The sequence below is a fragment of the Gracilinanus agilis genome, chromosome 6 (genome assembly GCF_016433145.1).
Source record: "Gracilinanus agilis isolate LMUSP501 chromosome 6, AgileGrace, whole genome shotgun sequence".
Taxonomy (NCBI): Eukaryota; Metazoa; Chordata; class Mammalia; order Didelphimorphia; family Didelphidae; genus Gracilinanus; species Gracilinanus agilis.
The window spans coordinates 227,424,706-227,448,962 of record NC_058135.1 but is presented as its reverse complement, the minus strand read 5'-3'; the positions used below and the strand labels follow the sequence as shown (position 1 = coordinate 227,448,962).

Sequence of the window (24,257 nt, the reverse complement as noted above, 5' to 3'; positions counted from 1 at the left end):
CTCTCTCTCTCTCTCTCTCTCTCTCTCTCTCTCTCTCTCTCTCTCGTAAATAAATTTCCATAAAAGTCAATTTTGATTTGAGATTATTCTTAATTGAGGACTGATAATAGTTCAATCCTCTAGTGACCACCTTTAATATATTGAACCCATAAAACCCCCTTTTATCCCTTACAAAACACAAAGTCAAAAAGACCAACCAATCCCAGTAGGAGTGATGAAATTTTGAGCCAAGACAAGGGGACCTGAAATTGTGTGAGACTTGAGGTTGTGGCGCTTAACATATGTTAAGACACAGGACTCCTTGTACACACTCCTTGTGAAATACTTTCTACCAAGCACCTCAATTTGGCTGTCATCCTGGCTCCCATCATCTAGTCCCTTTTCTTTCTTTCACAGTGTGGCAAACTTTCCGTAGTCTTGGCTACTGATTGGGTAAGTGTATAATTATATAAATCACTTTAGTTGGGCCCTGATTCAAGGCCCTATTATAGGTTTATTTTTCCTTTACTTAGATTTTTTTTAGACATAAGACTTTGATATTTTATATTTCATTCACAAGTTATTTTTTCTCTTTTATTTGGATTTTTTGATATTTTTAGTTTTCTTTTGCCAATTGATTCATATACCTCATAACTCAGCCATGCATCCCTGAGTGATCCCTGTGTTTGTTATTATCCTCCTCCTCAGGGGGGACTATGTTATTGTTGTGAACTTTGAGCATAATTTAGAACAAGAGACTACCTCTCAGATTTCAGAAGGCAAAACTGTTTGGAGAAGGTGCTAGGAAAATGGCTGCAGAGACCACACACTGCATCAGAAGATCCAGAGTGAACTTTGGGATGTGCACATTTGAACTTTGGAGGGGGGAGGGTTGGATGAATGCATTTGTTTTTAATGTATACTCTTATACCAAAGGGGACCGACCCCAAATTGGCTTTTTGTCAATGTAGCAATCATTGATTTTTGTTCTTTTTTCTCTTTTATTTCCCTTTTATCCCCAAACTATTGTAAGTTTTAAGCTGATTATGTTTCCATGATCTAGTGGGGAGACTGGTCTCCCAAAGGATCATGGGGGGAATGTATAAGTGGAAATTTTTTATCTTTTGAACTACGTTCCCCAGAATTCCTTTCATTTCCCAGCATCCGTTTCCCTGCACCCCCACATTTATGTCTTCAAGTCATTGTTTATATAGTTCTTTAATTCTTCCCTCTCGCAACCGCGGTTTGGTTAGCTAGCTTTTTTTACTTTAGTTATTATTAATAAACTTTATAAAATATAAGTTATTATATACTAATTTTAATCTTTATACTTACTGCTCAGAGAGGGGACAGGGCAGAAAGGGAAGGGTCAGAAGGTAGAGAATTTGGAATACAAAACTTTAAAAAAAGAATGTTAAAAAAATTATATTGGGAAGGGGCAGAGCCAACATGGAGGTGTAGAAGTAGGGAAAGCTCAAACCACCTGAATCTTCTCCAACCAACATTAAAATAATGCTTCAAAATGAATTCTGGTGTAACAGAACCAACAAGGGGCCAGAGTGAAGCAACTTTCCTAAGGAAAACAACTTGAAAGGCAGGCAGAGAGTCTGGTTCACTAGGGTGAGAGGGGAGAGCACCCACCAAGGAGTACAGGCACAGGCCAACAGTAAGCCTCCCCTTCGTCCCCACATCTACTGTTCCAGGTTCCAAGCCAACATGAAGACCCTGCCGATACCAATAGCAGTACAATCCAAGCCTATAGTGAGGCCCCAAGCCCTAGCACAGAGCAGTCCACAGCATGCCTGGAGCCCAGAAGGAGGCTCTGAGCTCTGCCCAAGCCCTAATTGAGGCCCCAGGTCCCAGAGCAAGGCAGTCAGCCAGGGTCCTGGCTGGTGGGAGCCAAGGGGAGGTCCAGAGCCCTTGTCCAAGGCTGCAGTGAGGACTTGAATTCCAGGATGAGGCAGTCTGCTGCACACACTCTGGTAAACCCAGAGCAAGGCCTAGAGCTCCAGTGAAAGGCAGTCCACAGCTGGTGTAAACCCAGAGCTAGCCCCTACCCAAGATGAAAGCAAAATTATAAGCCCCAGGGCAAGGCAATCTACAGTGTGCTTGACCTGATTGGCCCAGAGCAAGACCAAAAGCCCCAGCCTGAGCCTTGGGCTAGATCCTGAGCCATCAACAGTGATGGAGTGCTTAAATCAGCAATGGAAGATACTTTCAGAGCTTCCAGCCCACAGGCAAGCATACCACCTTAGAAGAACTAAAATCTGCAGAAACACAGAAATAGAGGTGAAGGTAGCAGTAAAATAAAATTGAAGTTTAAGAGTACCCACTCTACCCTGAGAACAGAGCCCACCTTTGAGATAAAAGTGAAATTTGAGAAAAAGGCAGGGAAAATGAGCAAACATAAAAAAAAACCTTAACTAGAAAATTTTTATGGAGATAAAGAAAAGCAAGACACAGACACAGAGGGGGACAGTGAAAGTTAAGTAAACACAGGCAAAGCCTCAAAGAAAAATATGAACTGGTCTCAGTCTTTGGAAGAGCTCAAAAAGGATTAAAAAATCAATTAAGAGAGGGGGCAGCTGGGTAGCTCAGTGGATTGAGAGTCAGGCCTAGAGATGGGAGGTCCTAGGTTCAAATCTGGCCTCAGACACTTCCCAGCTATGTGACCCTGGGCAAGTCACTTGACCCCCATTGCCCGCCCTTACCACTCTTCCACCTAGGAGCCAATACACAGAAGTTAAGGGTTTAAAAATGAAAAAAAAATCAATTAAGAGGTAGAGAGGGATGTGACAAAATTGGGATACTAATGCATTATTGGTGGAGTTACGAATTGATCCAAACAATCTGGAAGGTAATTTGGAATTATGGTCAAAGGGAATGTCTTTCCTTTAATCCAGCAATACTACTATTAGGTTTGTACCCCAAAGAGATAATAAAAAAAGGATGGTACAAAAATATTCATAACTGTACTCTTTGTGGTGGCAAAAAACTGGAAAATGAGAGGGTGTCCTTCAATTGGGGAATGGCTAAACAAATCATGGTATATGATGGTGAAGGTATACTATCGTGCTATAAGGAATGATGAGCTGCTTGATTTCTATATGAACTAGAAAGACGTCCATAAATATATGCAGAGTGAAATGAGCAGAACCACTCACAGAAAGTGAAATCCAATGTAATGGCCTTGACTACTAATAGCAATGCAATCAATGATCCAGGACAATCCTGAGGGACTTATAAGAAAGAGCGCTATCCACATAGAGTGAAAGAATTGTGGGGGTAGAAATGTAGAAGAAAAGCATATGACTTATCACTTGTTTATATGGGTATATGATCTGGGTTTTGGTTTTAAAAGATTTGTCTTTTGCAAAAATGAATAATATGGAAATAGATATCAAGTGATAACATTTGTATAACCCAGTAGAATTGCTTATTAGTTCTAGAAAGGGGAAGAGAAGAGAGGAGGGAAAGAACCATTTAAACATGGAAAAATATTTTTTAAATTAAAAAAAAATTTAAATAAAAAAAGAGGTAGAGAAAAAATGGGAAGAGAAAAGAAAGTGATGCAAGAAGAAAATTATAGTTTTTAAAGCAGAATTGGCCAAATGGAAAAAGAGGTTCAAAAGCTCATGGAAGAAAATCATTTTTTGAAAATCAGAATTAGGCAACTAGAATCTAATGACTATATGAGAAATCAAGAAAAAACAAAACAATATCAAACAAATAAAAAATAAACAGAGGAAAACATTAAATATCTCAGTGAAAAAACAACTGACCTGGTAAATAGAGTCAGGAGTGACAATTATTGGACTACCTAAAAGTCTCATGAGCATAAAAAAAGCCTAGATATCATATATTATAAGAAATTATCAAAGAAAATTGCCCTAATATTCTTGAATAATAGCTTAAAATAAAAATTGAAAGAATCCACAGATCATGTGAAATAAATCCCCAAATGACAACTCATAGGAATATTCCAAGACAGAAGGTAAGGGTTTAAAAAAAATATGTGTGTGTGTGTGTGTGTGTGTGTGTGTGTGTGTGTGTGTGTGTACACACAAACACATCTTGATAAAAGGCAATATAGACAATGAAGTAATATCAGTACTTAACATATATGCACAAAATGGTATAGTCTCTAGATTTTTTTTTTTTAATTTTTAAACCCTTAACTTCTGTGCATTGACTCATAGGTGGAAGAGTGGTAAGGGTAGGCAATGGGGGTCAAGTGACTTGCCCAGGGTCACATAGCTGAGAAGTGTCTGAGGCCAGATTTGAACCTAGGACCCTCCTGTCTCTAGGCCTGGCTCTCAATCCACTGAGCTACTCAGCTGCCTCCTCTAGATTTTTTTAAAGAAGAAACTAAAGGATCTTAAGGAGGAAATAGACAGTAAAACTACACTAGTGGGGGACCTCAACCCTCCCCTATCAGAACTAGATTAATCTAATTGAAAAATAAATAAGAAGTAAAGGAAATCAATAAAATTTTAGAAAACCTAAGATTTAATAAACATCTGGAGAAAATTGAATAGGGATAAAAAGAAATATACCTTCTTTTCAGCATCACATGATACATAAAAAAAATTGGCCATGTACTAGGGCATAAAAACTTCACAACCAAATGCAGAAAAGCAGAAATAACAAGTGCAATTTTTTCATATCACAATGCAATAAAAATTACAATCAATAAGGGTTCGTGGAAAGGTAAATTAAAAATCAATTGGAAACTAAATAATCTAATTTTTCAAAATGGGTGGGTCAAGGGACAAATCACAAAAACAATCACTGATTTCATTAAAGAGAATGACAATGAGTAGACAACATATCAAAATTTATGAGATATATAGACAAGGCAGTACTTGGGAAAATTTATTTCCTTTAATGTTTAATCAATAAAACAGAGAAAAAACAGACCAATGAGTTGGGCATGCAACTAAAAAAAACTAGAAAAAGAACAAATTAAAAATCCCTAATTAAAGACTAACTTGGAAATCCTAAAAATCAAAGGAGAATGATCAAATGTGATATACTTTGCTACTAAGAGTAATACAATGATCTAGAACAATTCTGAGGAACTTATAAAAAGAATGCTATCCACATCCAGAGAAAGAACTGTTGGAGTGTAAATGCAGATGAAAACATATGATATATTGCATATTTACTTAGATACATAATTTGAGGTTTTGGTTTTATAAGATTATTCACTTAAAAATGAATAATATGGAAATATGTTTGCATAATGCATGTATAACCAGATTTAATTGCTTGTCAGCTCTGGGAGTGGGGAGGGAACAAAGAAGGGAGACAACATGAATTATATAACTTCAGAAAACTTATGTGGAAATTTGTTATTAAAATAAAATAAATAAATTTGGAAAAAAAGTTTTTGTACAAACAAAACAAATGCAAGTAGGGAGACAACAAACTGGGGGGAGGTAATTTTTATAACAAATTTCTCTAATAACGATCTCATTTCTCAAATATATAAAGAATTAAGTCAAATTTATAAGAATATAAGTCATTCCCCAATTGACAAATGGTCAGAGGATATGAATAGGCAGTTTTCAGATGAAGAAATCAAAGCTATCAATAATTTTATGAAAAATGTTCTCGATTACTCTTGATTAGAGAAATGCAAATTAAAACAACTCTGAGGGGGCAGCTGGGTAGCTCAGTGGATTGAGAGCCAGGCCTAGAGACAGGAGGTCCTAGGTTCAAATCCGGCCTCAGACACTTCCCAGCTGTGTGACCCTGGGCAAGTCACTTGACCCCCACTGCCTACCCTTACCAATCTTCCACCTATAAGTCAATACACAGAAGTTAAGGGTTTAAAATTAAATAAACAAATAAATAAATAAATAAAAATAAAAAAAAAAAACAACTCTGAGGTACCATCTCTCACCTATAAGATTGGCCAATATGTCAGTAAAAGAAAATGATAAATGTCGAAGGGGATGTGGCAAAACAGGGCCACTAATGCATTGCTGGTGGAGCTGTGAACTGATCCAACCATTCTGGAGAGCAATTTGGAATTGTACTCAAAAGGCTATAAATCAATACATATCCTTTGATCTGATAATATCACTACTTGGTCTGTATCCCAAAGAGATTTTTTTTAAATGGGAAAGGATCTACTTATACAAAAATATTTATAACTATTCTTTTTGTGGTGGCAAAGAATTGGAAATTGAAGGGATGTTCATCAACTGAAGAATGGCTGAACAAATTGTGGTATGTGCTGGTGATGGAATACTATTGTGCTCTGTGCAGGATGTGTGCAGAAAGACCTTCATGGACTTATACAGAGTAAAATAAGCAGAATCAGGAAAACATTGTACACAGTAACAACAATATTGTGGAACAATCAACTGTGATAGACTTGGGTACTAACAGCAACACAATGATCCAGGACAATTCTGAGGGATTTATGTCAAAGAATGCTAGCCACCTCGAGAGAAAGAACTGTTGGAGTAAGAATGCATTTGAAACCATATGATTTTTCAATTGTTTATTTGAGCTTATGTTTGGGGGGGGGTTGGTTTTACAAGATAACTCACTTAAAAAATTAACAGTATGGAAATTTTTTTTACATGATAATACATGTATTGTATTACCCGGATTGAAACACCTGCCAGCACTGAAGGTAGAAGAGAAGAGAGGGAGGAAGACATAAGTTTGATCATATAACTTGGGAAAACTTCTGTGGAAATTTGTTATTACATGTAATTGATTTTTTTTAAATGTATGAGATACAACCAAAGCAGTACTTAGGGAAAAATTGCTTATCTCAATAAAACAGACAAAAAGCAGACCAATGAACTGGGTATGCGACTAAAAAAACTCAAAAAAGAACAAGTTTTTAAATTCCCAATTGAAGATTAAATTGGAAATCCTAAAAAACCAAAGGATAAATTAATAACATTGAAAGAGAACTACTGAACTAATAAGTAAGACCAAAAGTTAGTTTTATGAAAAGACAAATATAATAGAACACTGGTTAATTTTATTTTAAAAAGGAAAGAAGAAAATCAAATAATAAGTGTCAAAAATAAGAGGGTGAATTGGCCACCAAGGAAGAGGAAATTAATTATTAGGAGCTATTTTGCCCAATTATATGCCAACAAATGTGACAATCTAAGTGAAATGGATGAATATTTACAAAAATATAAATTACCCAGATTAATAAAAGAAGAAATAAAATACTTAAATAATCCTATCTCAGAAAAAGAAATTAAACAAACTATCAATGAACTCCCTAAGAAAAAATCCCTAGGGCCAGATGGATTCACAAGTGAATTCTATCAAACATTTAAAGAACAATTAATCCCAATGCTATATAAACTATTTGAGAAAATAGGCAGAGAAGGAAGCCTACCAAATTCTTTTTATGACACAAATATGGTACTTTTACCTAAGCCAGGAAGAACAAAAACAGAAAGGAAATTATAGGCCAGTTTCATTAATGAATATAGATGTAAAAATGTCATATAAAATATAGCAAGGAGACTATAGTAATATATCAAAAAAAAAAAAAACATTCACTATGAGCTGGTGGAATTTATGCCAGGAATGCAGGCAGTATAATTGACTATATCAATAACCAAACTAACAGAAATCAAATGATTATCTCAATAGATGAAGAAAAAGCTTTCAACAAAATACAAAACCCATTCCTATTAAAAAACACTAGAAAACATAGGAATAAATGGGCCTTTCCTTAAATGATAAGCAATATCTACCTAAAACCATCACCAAGTATCATCTGCAATGGGGATAAATTACAAGTCTTCTCAATAAGATCAGGGGTAAAGCAAGGATGCCCATTATTACCACTATTATTTAATGTTGTACTAGAAATGTTAGCTTTAGAAATAAGAAAAAGAAATTGAAGGAATTAAAGTAGGCAATGAGGAAACTAAACTATCACTCTTTGTAGATGATATGATGGTATAGTTAGAAAATCAACTAAAAGTAGCTGAAAATAATAATTTTAGCAAAGTTGCAGGATACAAAATAAAACCACATAAATCATCAGTTTTTCTATATATTACCAATAAAGTTCAGCAGCAAGAGATAGAAAGAAAAATTCCATTTAAAATAGCCCTAGACAATATAAACTATTTGGGGATCTATTTGCTGAAACAAAATACAGGAATTATATAAACACAATTACAAAAAAACTTTTCATACAAATTAAGTCAGATCTAACTAACTAGAAAAATATTAACTGCTCATGGATGGCCACACTAAAATTTTAAAAATGATAATTCTACCTAAATTAAATTACTTATTCTGTGCCATACCAAACTACTAAATAATTATTTTATAGAACTAGAAAAAAATAACAAAATTCATCTGGAAGAAAAGGTTAAGAATATTAAGAGAACTAGTGAAAAAAAAAATGTGAAGGCAAGTGGCCTAGCAGTACAGATCTCAGACTGTAATATAAAGCAGTAATCATCAAAAACAGTCTAGTACTGGCTAAGGAATAGGATGGTAGATAAATGGATTAGCTTAAATACACAATATATCAGGATAAATGGCCTTAGCAGCCTAGTGTTTAATAAACCCAAAGACTCTAGCTTTTGAGGTAAAAACTCACTACTTAATAAAAACTGCTGGGAAAACTGGAGAACAATATGGCAAAAACTAGGAATAGACAATATCCCATCCTATATCACAGTCAAAATCGGTTTATCTAGATATAGAGTGATATCATAAGTAAATTAGAGAAACATAAAATAGTTTACCTGACAGACCTGCAGAGAAAGGAAGAATTTTTGGAAAACAAGACATTGTATTAGAAGTAAAATGAATAATTTTAATTATATTTAATTTTAAAAGTTTTATATAAGCAAAACTAATATAATCAAGATTAGAAGTGAAACAACAAACTAGGAAAAAAGTTTTATGACAAATTTCTCTGCTAAAGGTCTCATTTCTCAAATTTACAGAGAACTATGTCAAATTCATAAGAACAAAAGCCATTCCCCAAATGACAATGGTCAAAGGATATAAGCAAACAATTTTCAAATGAAGAAGTCAAAACTACTAATAATCATATGAAAAAATGTTCTCAAACACTCTTGATTGGAGAAATGCAAATTAAAACAACTCTGAGGTACCATCTCATCACTATTAGATTGGCCAATATAATAGGAAAGGAGAGTGATAAATTTTGGAGAGAGTGTAGCAAAATTGGGAGACTAATGCATTGTTGGTGGAGTTGTAAACTGATAAGACCATTCTGGAGGGCAATCTGGATCTATGCCCAAAGGAAGATAAAACTGTGCATACCCCTTGATCTTGTAATACTACTTGGTCTATATCCCAAAGAGATTATTAAAAAAGAGGAAAAGACCTACTTGAACAAAAATATTTATAGCAGCTCCTTTTGTGGTGGCAAAGAATTAGAAAATGAGGAAATGTTCATCAATTAGGGAATGGCTGAACAAACTGTGGTACATTGGTGATAGAATACTATTCTGATATAATTAACCATAAGCAGGATGATTTCAGAAAAAGCTGAAAAGAGCTACATAAACGGATACAGAGCAAAATAAATAGAACCAGGAAAACACTGTATAAAGTAACAAGAATATTGTGCCATGATAAACTGTGAAAGACTTAGCTACTCCCAGCAGCACAAAGATCTGAGATGATTCTGAAGGACTTGTGACAATGAATGCCATCCACCTCCAGAGAAAGAACTGGTGGAGTCAGATGGAAATCAAAGCATACTATGTTCCACATTAGTTTTATTTATGGTTTTATTCTGGAGGTTTTAATTTATGTGAGCATTCTCTTACGACAATGATCAATATGGAAGTATGCTTTGCATGATAATACATGTGTAATCCAGATCAAATTGCTCACCATCTCTGAGAGCTGGGAGGGAAGGGAGGAATGGAGACAATTTGGATCTTACATTTCAGGAAAATGTACTTGGAAAATTGTTAATGCATGTAATTGGGAAAACAAAACATCTTTGAACAAATCAAGTAAAGTATTGCAAAAAGTTATTTTACATGTAATAAAGGAAAAAATAAAATATATTTTTTAAAAGACTTTGGAGGAAAAAAATGTTAGTTGAATAAATGATGTCTAAGGTCCCTTCTGGCCCTAAATCCAAGAAACTCAAGAACTTCTTTCTTCCCGCATTGACTAGCATAAATACTACCAATCTAAGCGCTTCTTGACAGGAGCCTAGCTAGGTATGGCATGGTAGTAATAAGAACTCACTTCACAATAGATGGGCTGTGATTTGCAACATTGGAGGGAATAGCCACATTGATGAACCAATAAATCCTCTGGAGTATTGGGACATGCAGAGAGGAATATTACAATTAGGAGAACCATCCAAAAATCAAAACAGGCCCTGGATGGTGAGCTTCTGGACACATAAATCTTTTTTTATTCTTTTAACTCCTTATTTTCCATCTTAGAATGATACTAAATATGGATTCCTAGGCAGAAAAACAATACGGGCTAGGCAATGGGGATTAAGTGACTTGCCCAGGATCACACAGCTAGGAAATATCTGAGGCCAAATTTGAACTCAGGACCTCCTGTCTCTAGACCTGGCTTTGAATCCATTGAGCCACCTAGCTCCCCAAACATGAATTTTTAATGAAAACCTGTATAACTACTTTCTGAAATGTTGTAGAGAATTCATGATCTTTTAAATACCCTTACTCTCTGTCCTAATAACAACTCTAGGGCAGAAGAGCAAGGAATAGGCAAACAGGGTTAAGTGACTTGCCCAGGGTCACAGAGCTAGGAAGTTATCCTAGGCCAAATTTGAATTCAAGTCCTCTTGACTCCAGGCCTGGCTCTGGATCCAATGTGTCACTAGAGAATTTCTGATTTAAAAAGAAATGAGACTATATAATTCTGAGATCTCTTCCATCTTTAATGGTCTATGGGGAGGGCAGAAGTGAATGTCATGTGGTGTTACTATAAAGTTATGAAACTGGTCTCCTTATATCACTTGCAAACCAGCCCTTAAGACAATAAACAAAAATGGAATTGCAAAAATGCTTTGAGAAATGTCAGCAGTGTTGGAACAAGTGTATAGTCTCCCAGGGTGACTACTTTGAAGAAATCACCTTCCAACTGTATTCTATAAGTTATAAAATGCTTATTATTTGGGACCTTTCTGTCTGATTTGCAGCTGAAAACTATGTGTTTTCTCCAAAATGAAACCCCAGGGTTTAAGACAGTGCTTTGACCACACTTAATGAGTTTTTCACTCATTCATTATAATGGTTAATAATATGATATAAAAAATGTATAGCATTTTGAAATACAATATGACTCTCACTTTTAAAAAAAGGGAAAGAAACTTGTCTCAAATGTACAAAGTACATTATCATTTCCTGGAGGAGATTTTACCCATTACCTTGTTTGAGTTTCTCAGCATCCCTCTGGAATAGACAGGGATCATAGGATTTCAAAATCTAAAGGAACTTAAGAACCCATCTAGTTCAACCTTCTCATTTTTTTTCAACCTCCTTATTTTTCAGATGAAAAAACTAAGATGAAGAAAAGGAATTTGTCTCATGTCACAAAGGTACTAACAAGCTGGGATTCAAACTTGGATTTTTTTTTAATTGCTCATTTTTATAAGTAATTTTCTAGAACCCAAACTCCAAAACATAAACCCAAATAAAAAAGTGAAAAATTCTATGGTTTCTTCTGCATTCTGACTCCAACTTTCTCTGGAGGTGGAGAGCATTCTTTGTTATAAGTCCCTCAGAATTGCCCTGGATCACCATACCATTGCTGGGTTTGTACCCCAAAGAGATCATAGATAAACAGACTTGTACGAAAATATTTATAGCTGGGTTTTTTGTGGTGGCAAAAAACTGGAAAAGGAGGGTATGTCCTTCAATTGGGGAATGGCTGAACAAATTGTGGTATATGCTGGTGATGGAATACTATTGCACTCAAAGGAATAATGAACTGGAGGAGTTCCATGTGAACTGTAAAGACCTCCAGGTACTGATGCAGAGCAAAAGGAGCAGAACCAGAAGAACACTGTACACAGCGACTGATATACTGTGGTAAAATCGAATGTAATGGACTTCTGTACTAGCAGCAATGCAATGACCCAGGACAATTCTGAGGGACTTATGGAAAAGAACGCTACCCACATTCAGAGGAAGAGCTACAGGAGAGAAAACACAGAAGAAAAGCAACTGCTTGAACACATGGGTTGAGGCGGACATGATTGGGGATATAGACTAGAAACTACCATACCAATGCAATTATCAACAATTTGGAAATAGGTCTTGATCAATGACACATGTTAAAACCAGTGGAAATGTGTATCAGCCATGGGTGGGAGTGAAGGGGAAAGTAGGAGCATGAATCATGTAACTATGTTAAAAATGAATATTAATAAATGTTTTAAAAAATTGCCCTGGATCATTGTACTGCCAATAATAGCTATGTCTATCACAGTTGATCATTCAACAATATTGTTGTTACTGTGTACAATGTTCTCTCCTGGTTCTGCTTATTTCATTCTGTATCAGTTCATGGAGGTCTTTCCATTTTTTTCTGAAATCATTCTATTCCTTACAGCACAAAAGTATTCCATCATCATCATATACTACAATTTGTTCAGCCCTTCCCTAACTGGTAGACATCCTCTCAATTTCCAATTCTTTGCCACCACAAAAAGAGCAGTTATAAAAATTTTTGTACAAGTAGGTCTTTTCCCCACTTTTTAATATCTCTTTGGGATACAGGCTTACTAGTGGTATTACTGGATTAAAGAATATGCATTCTTTTATAGCCCTTTGGGCATAATTTCAAATTGTCCTCCAGAATGTTTGGATCAGTTCACAACTCCACCAGCAATGCATTAATGTCCCAATTTTGCCACATCCCCTCCAACGTTTATTATTTTTCTTTACTGACATACTGGCCAATCTTAGAGGTGAGAGATGGTACCTCACAGTTGTTTTAATTTGCATTTCTCTAATCAAGAGTGATTGAGAACATTTTTTTCATATGATTGCTGATAGCTTTGATTTCTTCATCTGAAAACTGTGTAGTCATATCCTTTGACTATTTGTCAACTGGGGAATGACTTGTACTCTTATAAATTTGATTTAGTTCTTTATACATTTGAAAAATGAGATTTTGTCAGAGAAATTTGTTATAAAAATTTTCCCCTAGTTTGTTGCTTCCCTTCTAATCTTGGTCTCATTGGTTTTGTTTGTAGAAAAAAACTTTTTAAAATTTAATATAACCAAAATTATTTCTTTTACATCTTGTTATGTTCTCTATCTCTTGTACGGTCATAAATTCTTCCCTTGTCCATAGATCCAATTAACAATTAAACTATTCTACATTCCCCCAGTTTACTTATATTATTCTTTATGTCTAAATTATATACCCATTTTGACTTTATCATGATATAGGGTGTGAGACACTGATCTATACCTAATTTATTTTGCCATAATGTTTTCCAATTTTCCCAGTGGTTTTTGTGAAATAGTGAGTTCTGATCCCCCAAACTGGGATCTTTGGATTTATCAAACATTAGATTGTTAAAATCATTTACCCTTAATCTATTCCACTGATCTACCATTCTATTCCTTAGCAGTACCAGATTGTTTTAATGATTATTGCTTTATAGTACAGTTTAATTTCTGGTACCCCTAAGCCATCATCATTCATATTTTTTATTAGTTCCTTTGATATTCTTACCTTTTGTTCTTCCAGATGAATTTTGTTATTATTTTTTTCTAGTTCTATAAAATAGTTTTTTGGTAGTTTAATTGGTATTAACTTAGGTAGAATTGTCATTTTTGTTATTTTAGCTTGATCATCCATGAGCAATTAATGTTTTTCCAATTGTTTAGAATTGCCTTAATTTGTATGGAAAGTGTTTTATAATTGTGTTCATATAATTTCTTTGTCTTGGCAGACAGATTCCCAAGTATTTTATCAAAGGCTGGATTTTTTTTAACTCCAAATCTCGTGTTCTTTTCCCTCAGCTATTCTGCCTCTTCCTACAGTTGTGCCCTTTTTATGAATGAAGAAACTCAGAGAGATGAAGCTTGTTCAAGGTCTGAGAAAGAACAAATTATAGAATCAAAACTCAAGGTCTTTGGGGTTCTTTACAACACCCTACACTGCCTCAGCTAGAAAACTCCTTAGAAAAGTAAACAGCTGTCTGTATCCTTGAGAAATGTTAAAATAAGGGACAGGTGAACTAAGGAATCCTATATGCTAACACTTGGTGGTGATGGTAGGAGGGATGAGGAAACTGGGCAAAAGAATCCTAAAATACACAGACCCTTCTTTCAGAGATCAGAAATAAAGCACCAACCAGGTCACCTTAATTAGTCCCAGAGAGAGAGAGAGAGAGACAGTGTAGAAGAGTTTCTAGAGTGACCCACAATTGAGGTATTCTTATTGCCAAAAGCAAAACAATGAATCAGTCCTTGGTTTGCCTTAATAATTCCATTCTTGAAACCTAAAGGCACACTCAAAAATTCAGAGAATATCTACTCTAGACTTGATTCTCACCAAAGAGGAACTGGTGGCTGGTATAGAAATGACAACTCTTTTGGAGAAGTAACTGCTCCATCTTAAAATTTGTGAGAGGAAGAAGTTAGTAGTTTGAAATGTAACTGAAATATGAAGGACAAATTCCTTTGGTGTGAAGGAGTTTGTTGTATTTTGTTTCTTGGTTTGCTTTTGAAGGAGGAGGCAAGAAAGTGCTCTTTAGCTAGGTTTTTAAGTCATATTTTTCTATTCCGTTCCAAATTCTTTCCTTCCTTACCTCAACCCTTCCCTACCCATTGAGAAGACAAGAAACATCTCTTCGTGTGTGTGTGTGTGTGTGTGTGTGTGTGTGTGTGTGTGTGTGTGTGTGTGTGTGTGTATACAGCTAGTATTTAGAATGGATGGATGGGACAACAGATGACAAATGAAGAGAGGAAGGCAGAATGACTCAATTTTTTTTGTTTTATTTTTTCTTCTAAGAAGAGTGATATTTAACTGGAAAGAATGGAACAAATACAGTTCTCACTTTATCCAAATTTGATTTTATGTAAAGAATTCTGAAAGAAATCTGCATTAAAAAAATAAAACCTGGGGGCAGCTGGGTAGCTCAGTGGAGTGAGAGCCAGGCCTAGAGACAGGAAGTCCTAGGTTCAAATCTGGCCTCAGCCACTTCCCAGCTGTGTGACCCTGGGCAAGTCACTTGACCCCCATTGCCCACCCTTACCAATCTTCCACCTATGAGACAATACACTGAAGTACAAGGGTTTTAAAAATAAATAAATAAATAAAACCTATATTAACTATTGTTCAATACCACATCCTATCTCCAGCCACTCCTGTCCTCCATTAGACACTGAAGCCTCTCATCCCGACCCCCAAACAAAAAACCTTTCAAGTAAAAGCAGAAGAATGACCTCCACAGACACCACTACCACAACCACCTCAGCGTGGCTTGCCACTTCCCTTGGATGCTTTTTAAAAATTATAATAAAGACCAGCTAGGTGGCTCAGTGGATTGAGAGCCAGGCCTAGAGTCAGAAGTTTGTGGGTTCAAATCTGGCCTCAGACACATCCTAGCTATGTAACCCTGGGCAAATTACTTAGCCATCACTGCCTAGCCCTTACCATGCTTCTGCTTTAAAATTGATACTCAGTATTTATTCTAACACAGAAGGTAAGGGGTTATTTTGTTTTTTAATTTAAGAAATTTTGCAGTACTTCTAAAGATGTTAAGGTTCTTCCTGAAATAAAGGCCTATCTTTTTAGCACTAATAGTCTTCTATACTATAATGGAAAGCCTTTTGGTTAAAGGAAAAAGTGCTCGATTTGGAATGGAAGGACTGTCTTAGAATTGGGGTTCTGTTATTAATCACCTACGTGACCTTGTCAAGTTTCCTCTGGATAAGTTTCTTCATTTGTAAAACTGACCTCTGGTATTCCTCCCAACTCTAACCCTCCAATCCTGTGGCAATGGTCTGTGGAATGCTACACTCTCCAAAGAACTCCTCCATTTGAAGATAATCCACAGGGAGTTTGACAGGCACATAGTAGGCCTGAATAGGTGGCAACACATGACAAACCAAAGATCACAATATACAGAATATCAACAAACATGCCCCCAAAAAGGAGGGCGGCCATATGGTGAGAAAGAGAAAGGTCAGACAGCCTGTGTTCTCTCTTGGCATCCATGAAATTTCAAGAATAAAGATTCAGCAATTTATAGTAGGCAATGCACAAGAATCACACAGGATGAGAAGGTGTGGATGGGCAATTGTGGAAGGGGGTAATTGAAATGGCAATGTTACAGATCCACTGAAGCGTCACAACTAGACTGACAGATCAAGGAAGTTTTATGTAGTTTGCCTAGATTTTAGCAAAGCATTTGACAGTGGACTGAGAAAGATATAGACTAGAGGACAGTACAATTAGGTGAATTTAGAACAGGTGGAAAGGCTGAATGCAAAAAGAGTTGCCATTAATGGCTTAAAGTCAATTTGGGATAGAAGTCTCCTATGGAAAATTCCATAGGAATTAACAGTTGGTTTTTAAAAATATTTTTAATCATTAACCTAGAAAAAAAGCAGAGATAGAAAGCTTATGAATTGTGTAGCTGACACAAAGCTAGGAGGCACCACTAGCACAAAGGACTTTAGAGGAAGAATCAGAAGTGTGTAGATTTCAAGTTCACAATGAAAACTTAATCAGTTCTGAAAGAGCAGGCTTTAGCTCACCCCTGAGCAGGAACCAAAACGACTTCCAGAGATTAGAACTTTGGACCAAATCTAATAAAATAATATTTTTCTTTACTAATGTCTTTTGTTTTTATATTACAGTCATTTCAAAATAACTCTTTTCTTCCTTATCCACTATCTTGAGTTTTTGTTTTTTGATTATTCCTTTTCTATTTAGCTCCAGCACAGCCGTTTTATTTGTTAGAAAAATCATGTAGCCAGTTGAGGCAATGAAATTTAGCTGAGACTTCAAATAATTTACATAAGATGAATAACTGGTTGGCATAAAAGAACTCTGGTCCTGTTTTAAGATAACCATTTTTGCTAGACTAACTCCTGTATCAATTTTCCAGATGTATTTTTTCCCCTTCTGCTATCTGTGACATGTAACTATCCAACCTCCCCATTTGCAAGCTACAAATTTTATAAGCCTATTTTTGAAATGTAAATCCTAATTGTATTTTTTCCACTGATATAAATGGAAACTATATAAGCCCCTAGGAGAAACTCTGACTCTTGCCCAGAAGTAATTTAGAAACTCTAAGGATAACAAAACCTGGTTTTAAAATATCTCTTCATGTTGATAAGCATGACTGACAGCAATACCTATCAACAAATCACTGGATATTTTCATATCACCACCAAAGCATCCTTTGGAACAAAGCAAAAAAGTTCAGTAAAACAAATTCAGAAGCAACTACAACCTCCCTACTGCTTGGGCTGTGTTCCATCAAAAATGACTAGGACAATAAATAAATAAACAAATAAACAAATAAATATGACTAGAACAACTTGATCCATAGTGCATTCAGCTGAACTAGCCTAAATGTCATGCTTGAAGAGCTGATATCACTTAGAAAACCTAGAAGGGAGTGAAGAGGCACAGAAATGCTTTGATTCTTGGAACTAGTGTTAAGCAGTTCTTTCTCTCTGAGAATCATTGATTCCTGGGTCACTGAGCAATAATCCTGGATTGCCACTTGGCTATGGGGCAAGCAAAGGAGGCAGACCTAGACCAGTTTCAAATCAGGGCATCTTGACAGCAACAGGGATGCTATTGACCACTATTTTCCCCTTAAATCCTCCCATCTTCCAAACTTCCCTAGATCCCATGAAGATACCACCATCCTCAGTTACTCAGATTAAAATCCTTGGAATGTCCCCATTTGATAAGTGGTTAAAAGATACAAATAGATAATTATCAAATGAAGAAATTAAAATTACCTATAGTCATATAAGGAAATGCTCCAAATCACTACTGATTAGAGAAATGCAAATGAAGATATAATTCTGAAATATCATCTCACATCTATCAGAGTGGCTAATAAGACTAAAAAGGAAAATGATAAATGGTGTAGGGGATGTGGGAAAATTGGGACACTACCATTGGCCGAACTATAAACTGATAACACAACCATTCTGGAGAACAATATGGTTTAGTTTAGTCAGAGGGTCATAAAACCATGCCTACCCTCTGACTCAGTAATACCACTACTGGGCCTGGATTACAGAGATCAGAAATAAGGAAAAAGAACCTATTTGTACCCAAATATTTTTAGCAGCTCTTTTTGTGGAGGCAAAGAATTGGAAACTGAGGGGGTATCCATCAATTGGGAATTGCTGAACAAATTGTGGAATACAGCTGTAATGGAAAACTGGCACCATAAAGGAATGATGAACAGTATTTCAGAAAATCTGGGAAGAAATTAATAGATGCAAAGTGAAGTGAGCAAAACCAAAAGAAAAATGTATACAGTAACAGAAATATTGTATAATGATCAATTGTGAAGGACTAAACTATTATCAGCAAAACGAGGTTCCAAGATAACCCCAAGGGTCACATGATTAAAAAAAGCTATCCCCAGCCAAAGAAACAATTGGAATCTGATTGCAGATCAAAGCATGCCATCCTTCATTTGATTTCCTTCACAAGTTTTTTACTGAATAAGTGACTAGTGTCTTCAGTCATGAGATGGGGAATATAGAAATATGGACTGCATGAAACTATTGGCATAACCTATATCAGACTATTTACTAAGGTGGGTAGGGAAAGAATCTGAATCACAAAATGTCAGAAAACAATTGTCAAAAATTGTTTGTACATATAATTGGAAACAAATTTTAATTAAAAAAATTAACCGGGAGACAGGGATCAGATAGGCAGGGAAACAGGAAGATAGAAAGAGCAACTGAGACAGAGACAGAAAGACAATGAAGGAGAGATAGATGGAGAGGCAGACAGACAAAAATATAGCCAGTCACAGAAAAGGGATCAATAGAGTCAGAGAGGAGAATGAAAAGGGAAAAGTCAGAGGTAGAGTGGACAGACAAAGCCGGATAGAAACAGAGAAAAGGAAAGGAAAGATGAGGGAGAGGAAGAAAAACAGACAGGAGGAGGAGGGGTTGCTGTAGAGAAAAGAGAAGGAGAGAAAGGGGAGGAGAGAGTGGGGAGGAGAAAGAAAGAGAGAGGACAGAGAGGGAAGAGGAAGAGGGAGGGAGAAAGAAAGAAAGGGGGGGGGGATATAAGATTCGAGGGTGAAGTGAAGTCTCTGGCGATGTTCCTTGGGCCACGCTGCCTGACTTCCTGCCTCCCACTCTAGGCTTTTCCACGGAGTGACAGAAGCCTTCGTAGAGCTCCTGCCTGGAGGCTGCTCCGTAGCTGCGGCCATGGCATCTGAAGGAAGAATCTATATAAAGATTGTTCCCCAGGACAATGTTTATGGACACAAGACTGGAAGCGTTGCCATTCCCAAGACTCTAGGGATAATGGTTCTGAGCTATCCCATTCAATATCTGAGGGGAATGATAGTCAAGACTGTGGTAATTAATGAGAAAGAACGCTATCCACATCCAGAGAAAGAACTGTGGGAGCAGAAACACAGAAGAAAAACAACTGCTTGAGCCAGAAGAACATTGTACACAGAGACTGGTACACTGTGATAAAAGCAAACGTAACAGACTTCTGTACTAGCAGCAACGTAATGAACCAGGACAATTCTGAGGGATTTATGGAAAAGAACTCTACCCACATTTAGAGGAAGGACTGCAGAAGTGGAAACAGAAGAAAAACAACTGCTTGAATACATGGGTTGATGCGGACATGATTGGGGATGTAGACTCGAAACAACTATACCAATGTAACTATCAATAATATGTAAATAAGTCTTGATCAATGACACATGTTAAAATCAGTGGAAATGTGCGTCAGCTATGGGGGGAAGGAAGGTTGGGGGATGAAGGAGAAAGTAAGAACATGAATCATGTAACCATGGAAAATTTTTCTAAAAAATAAAATTAATAAACATTTTTCAAAAGAAAAAGAAAAACAAGTGCTTGATCACATGGTCAGTGAGGATATGACTGGGGATGTAGACTCTAAGCAATCACCCCAGTGCAAATATCAATAATATAGAAATAGGTCTTGATCAATGACACATGTAAAACCCAGTGGAATTGAGTGTTGGCTATGGGAGGGAGTTGGGAGGGGAGGAGGGAAAGAACATAAATCATGTAACCATGGAAAATTTTTCATAATTAATCAATAAAATAAAAATAAATTAAAAAAAAATTAACCGTGGGGGCAGCTGGGTAGCTCAGTGGATCGAGAGTCAGGCCTAGAGACAGGAGGTCCTAGGTTCAAAGCAGGCCTCAGACACTTCCCAGCTGTGTGACCCTGGGCAAGTCACTTGACCCCCATTGCCCATTCTTACCACTCTTCCACCTATGAGCCAATACACAGAAGTTAAGGGTTTAAAAAAAAAAAAAGAAAAAAAGAAAAAAATTAACCTTGGAATCAGTTTCCACTCTTCATTCCTCAAAATTTCCAATAACACATCACCCCATACAAAGAGTAAAGGGGTCTTGTCAATTCTATCTCTACAATATTTCCTATCTTTCACTTACCATTGTCAACTTCAACACCAACACCAAGCCTCCCAAAGCAACAAGGTGTCTAGAGAGAAGACACAGATGGAGGCATTTGCCAAGGAGGCCTCGGCCCTTCAAACTCTAGTGGAGCCAGCCCATGGCCCTGTTCCCAGGAACCTGGTGAACAGCTATAGCTCCTAGGGTCAGTGGCTCTGCTTCTAGCACATCTCTCACAGCCTCTGTTCAGAGGAAAAACCTTGTAAAGACGTGGTCTTGGGGTCAGTTTGGGGGTGTCTAACATCTCCTTCTGCTTCCTCTTCAGAACCTACTGAAAACTCAGAAAAGAACATCTAACAACCATGTCCTTGGCATTGTCAAATGGGTCTGCATCAGAAAAATATAGTTTTTTTTCAATATTAAAAAACAACAATACTAAGAAAGATGAATTATTATAGGCCTTGCCAGGACACCTGAGGATCACCCTAAGGACAACTTTCCATCTACTCAGTAGGTGAGAGCTCCTATCTGAGCTATCTCTTCTTATTAGAACTTGAGCTTCATATGAGGAGGACTATCTCTATTTTCTCCCTGTATCTCTATTAATAAACATAGTACATGGCATACAGCACCTAATAAATGTTTTTTCATTCTTTTATCTGAAAATATATGCAATATTACACATTCATAATCCACAGATATAATACAAAATTTAATAGGGAAAAATGCAAAGTCTTACAAGAGTCTTAAAAAAACCCTTACCTTCTGTCTTAGAATTAATACTCTGTATTGGTTCCAAGGCAGAAGGGCAGTAAGGGCTAGGCAATGAGGGCTAAGTGACTTGCCAGGGTCATGCAACTAAGCAATGTCTGAGGCCATTTTTGAACCCAGGACCTCCTATCTCTAGGTCTGGCTCTCAATCCACTGAGCCATCTAGCTGCTCCCACAGGAGTTGTAAAAAAAATTAACAAGTATAAGATAAAGGGGGTGTGGTTGGATAGCAGTATGAAAAAGATCTGGGAATTTTTAATGGATTGTAGACTCCATGAGTCAAGGGGGTGATATAGCAACCCTTCCTCTTCCACTCTTCCTATTCTTGGCCCTCAAATCCCCCCAAACCACTAATACTCATGTAATTACAAATATTGTTCCCATTTTACAGACAAGGAAACTGGGGTTTGGAGCCTTTAAGTACCTGCCCATAGTTACACAGCTCATGTCAAAAGTGAGATAAAAATCCAGGTCCTCCTAAATCCAAATGCAGTATTTTCTACCCCCTCTAAGATTATCTCCAATTTATTCTGTATATATTTTGTTTGTACCTAAATGTTCACAAATTGTCTCCTCCCACCCCAAGCCCTGAGCCCTTTGAGAGTGGAGACTGAAATGTTTGCCTTTCTTTATATTTCTAGCACTCAGCACAGTGCTTGGCACATAGGAAGTAGTCAATAAGCCTTGCTGACTATTCCACACTATGATGCAGACCAGACTAAACATTCCTGGCTCCACGGGATAGAATCAAGAATGATGGGCAGGGAGATAGACTTTATCTCAACATTAAGGGAAAATATGATTTTAAATTGGCATTAATCCTTTTAAACCCTATTGGGCAAATAGTGGTTTCCCCCTTACTGGAAATATATAAGCAAAAGCTATTGAACCACTCCCCAGATACCAAAAGACAAGCATTTATTATGTGGCTACTGTGTGTCAGGCACCGTGTTAGATTCTGGAGATAACAGACAGAAATCAAACAGTCCTTGTCTTCAAGGAAGTTACATTCTATAGGAGAAGCCAACATGTATGTAAATCAGTATGTACAAAATAAAGATAAATTTATGGGAAGAGGGGAAACGATCAAGAAAGGTTTTTACAAAGAAGGTGGTGCTTGAGGAAAATTTTGCAGGAAACAAGAAATCTGGTAAGATAAGAGTGCATTCCAGGCAAAGGGGACAAGAGTCAGTGCAAAGGCACAAAGGCAGGAGATGAATGGAAGTGTCCTGTGTGAGAAACAGCAAGCAGGTCAGTTTGATTGCAACAGTGTAGGAAGAGGAGTACTATCTAATAAGATTACAAAGGTAGGTTAAGGACAGATCGTGATGGGTTTTAAAAGCCAAGCAGAAGAGCTTCTATTTGGTTTTAGAGGCAGTAGGGTGTTTCTGGAATAGGACTTCCTGGGTTATAGTGTAAAAGGAATTCATGTTCAGGTATGGGCTGGGCTAGATAGCTTCTAATCCAGGGGTTAGCTAGTGAATGTGTTTGTATGTGGGGGGGGGGGGAGTGGGTTTTTTTAATGCATATGAAAACATGATGCTGAGAAGGGGTCAATTAAGAACCCGGGCCCTAAGGTTCCTTTCCAGCCCAGCCTGGGAGTCTCCGTTTTGATGCTTCCTGGCCGACTGCGTAATCCGTGGACTGGAGGAATGGGGGGAGGGAGGGTTACCGAGAGAATTTAGCAAGAAAAGAACGGGGTGAAGGGGTGCTGAGAGGTGGGTGGGTGTGGGGGAGGGGTAAGAGAAGGGGTGATGGAGTGAGGGGTGCACGGGGAGAGACGAATGCGAAGCAGGGCGGGGGGGAGGGGCCACTGCACGCGGATGGGAGGGGTCGCTCGAGGGTCGCACAAGGGAGGAGGAAGCAGTCTTAAGCCGGCTCGGGGATCCGCGCTCACCGATAGAAGGCCGCCTCCCCGAGGGGGTTCCAGTCCGCAGTGTAACAGTCCATGGCTGCGCCCGGATCCCCCCACACCTGGGGCGTCCACTCCGCTCCGAACGGCCCGGCCTTTCCTTCTTTCTCTTCTGCTAAATTTCCGCTTCCGCCCGTAGCCATCACGTGACGAAGCCAAGGCCGCCATAACTGCTGTGGGCAAAGTTTGAGCTCCGCTCGCTTCATGGCCCCGCCTCCACTCGGCCTCGGCCACGCCCCCCGTTGCCGCCCCAGACCCGCCTTCTATTCAATTGGATTCTGCACCAGCTGAATGCTGGCCCCTAAGGGATCGCGGAGGGAGACGATACTGATAGATTTGACCCTAGACTCTGCCGGCGGCTCTCTGGAGGCTTACAAGTAGTCTAATAGCGAAGACGGGCATACCAATCACAGATATAAGGAAGTGTGAGAGAAGTGCAAAAAACGGGTCCAGAGGGTGCTATGAGAAATTTGAAGGCGAAATCAGGGGGGCTTCATGGAAGAGGTGACCCTCAAGTAGATCCTTGAAGGAAAGAGTAAATGCCCTTCTTTGGGGAAGATCAGAAGTGTCTTATCCCTGGGCACTGATCAGCTTCCCCTCCCCCTAGCAGCTGAGGACTCCGAGCTTGGAGTCTGGGGGTTCCTGGGGCGGTGGGTAAGTGGGACCCACGAGGAAGATGCTTATTGGGTGGATTAATGTTAAAAAAAAAAACAACACCACTAAAAGTTCCTATTATTAAGTTTCTTTTTAAATTAAGTTTAGTTACGATTTCATTTTTCTTTAGTGTGATGAATAAAAATTATGCCCTTTATGATTAAGCACCCTAAAATGTTGGTCTTAATAAAATTCTCTTGAGTGCACACCCTAATGAAATGCGCTGCTCACGACTACGGGGGATGCGCAAGGGAGTGAAGGGAATCTAGTAGAGGAAGGTGGCGGTCAGGAGGGAAGGAATCAGGTGGGAAGTC

The 24,257-nt window shown here is 37.7% G+C and overlaps 1 protein-coding gene across 1 annotated transcript in view; it reads right to left on the bottom strand.

Annotated features, from left to right (window-relative positions):
- Positions 1–23,331, bottom strand: part of VPS16 (VPS16 core subunit of CORVET and HOPS complexes) — a 40,826-nt gene extending 17,495 nt beyond the window's left edge. The window contains exon 1 of the mRNA XM_044680595.1: positions 23,275–23,331. Within this exon, the coding sequence (XP_044536530.1) occupies positions 23,275–23,327 (53 nt within the window). The 5' untranslated portion in view covers positions 23,328–23,331. The remainder of the gene's footprint in view (positions 1–23,274) is intronic.
- Between the last annotated feature and the right edge of the window lie 926 nt (positions 23,332–24,257).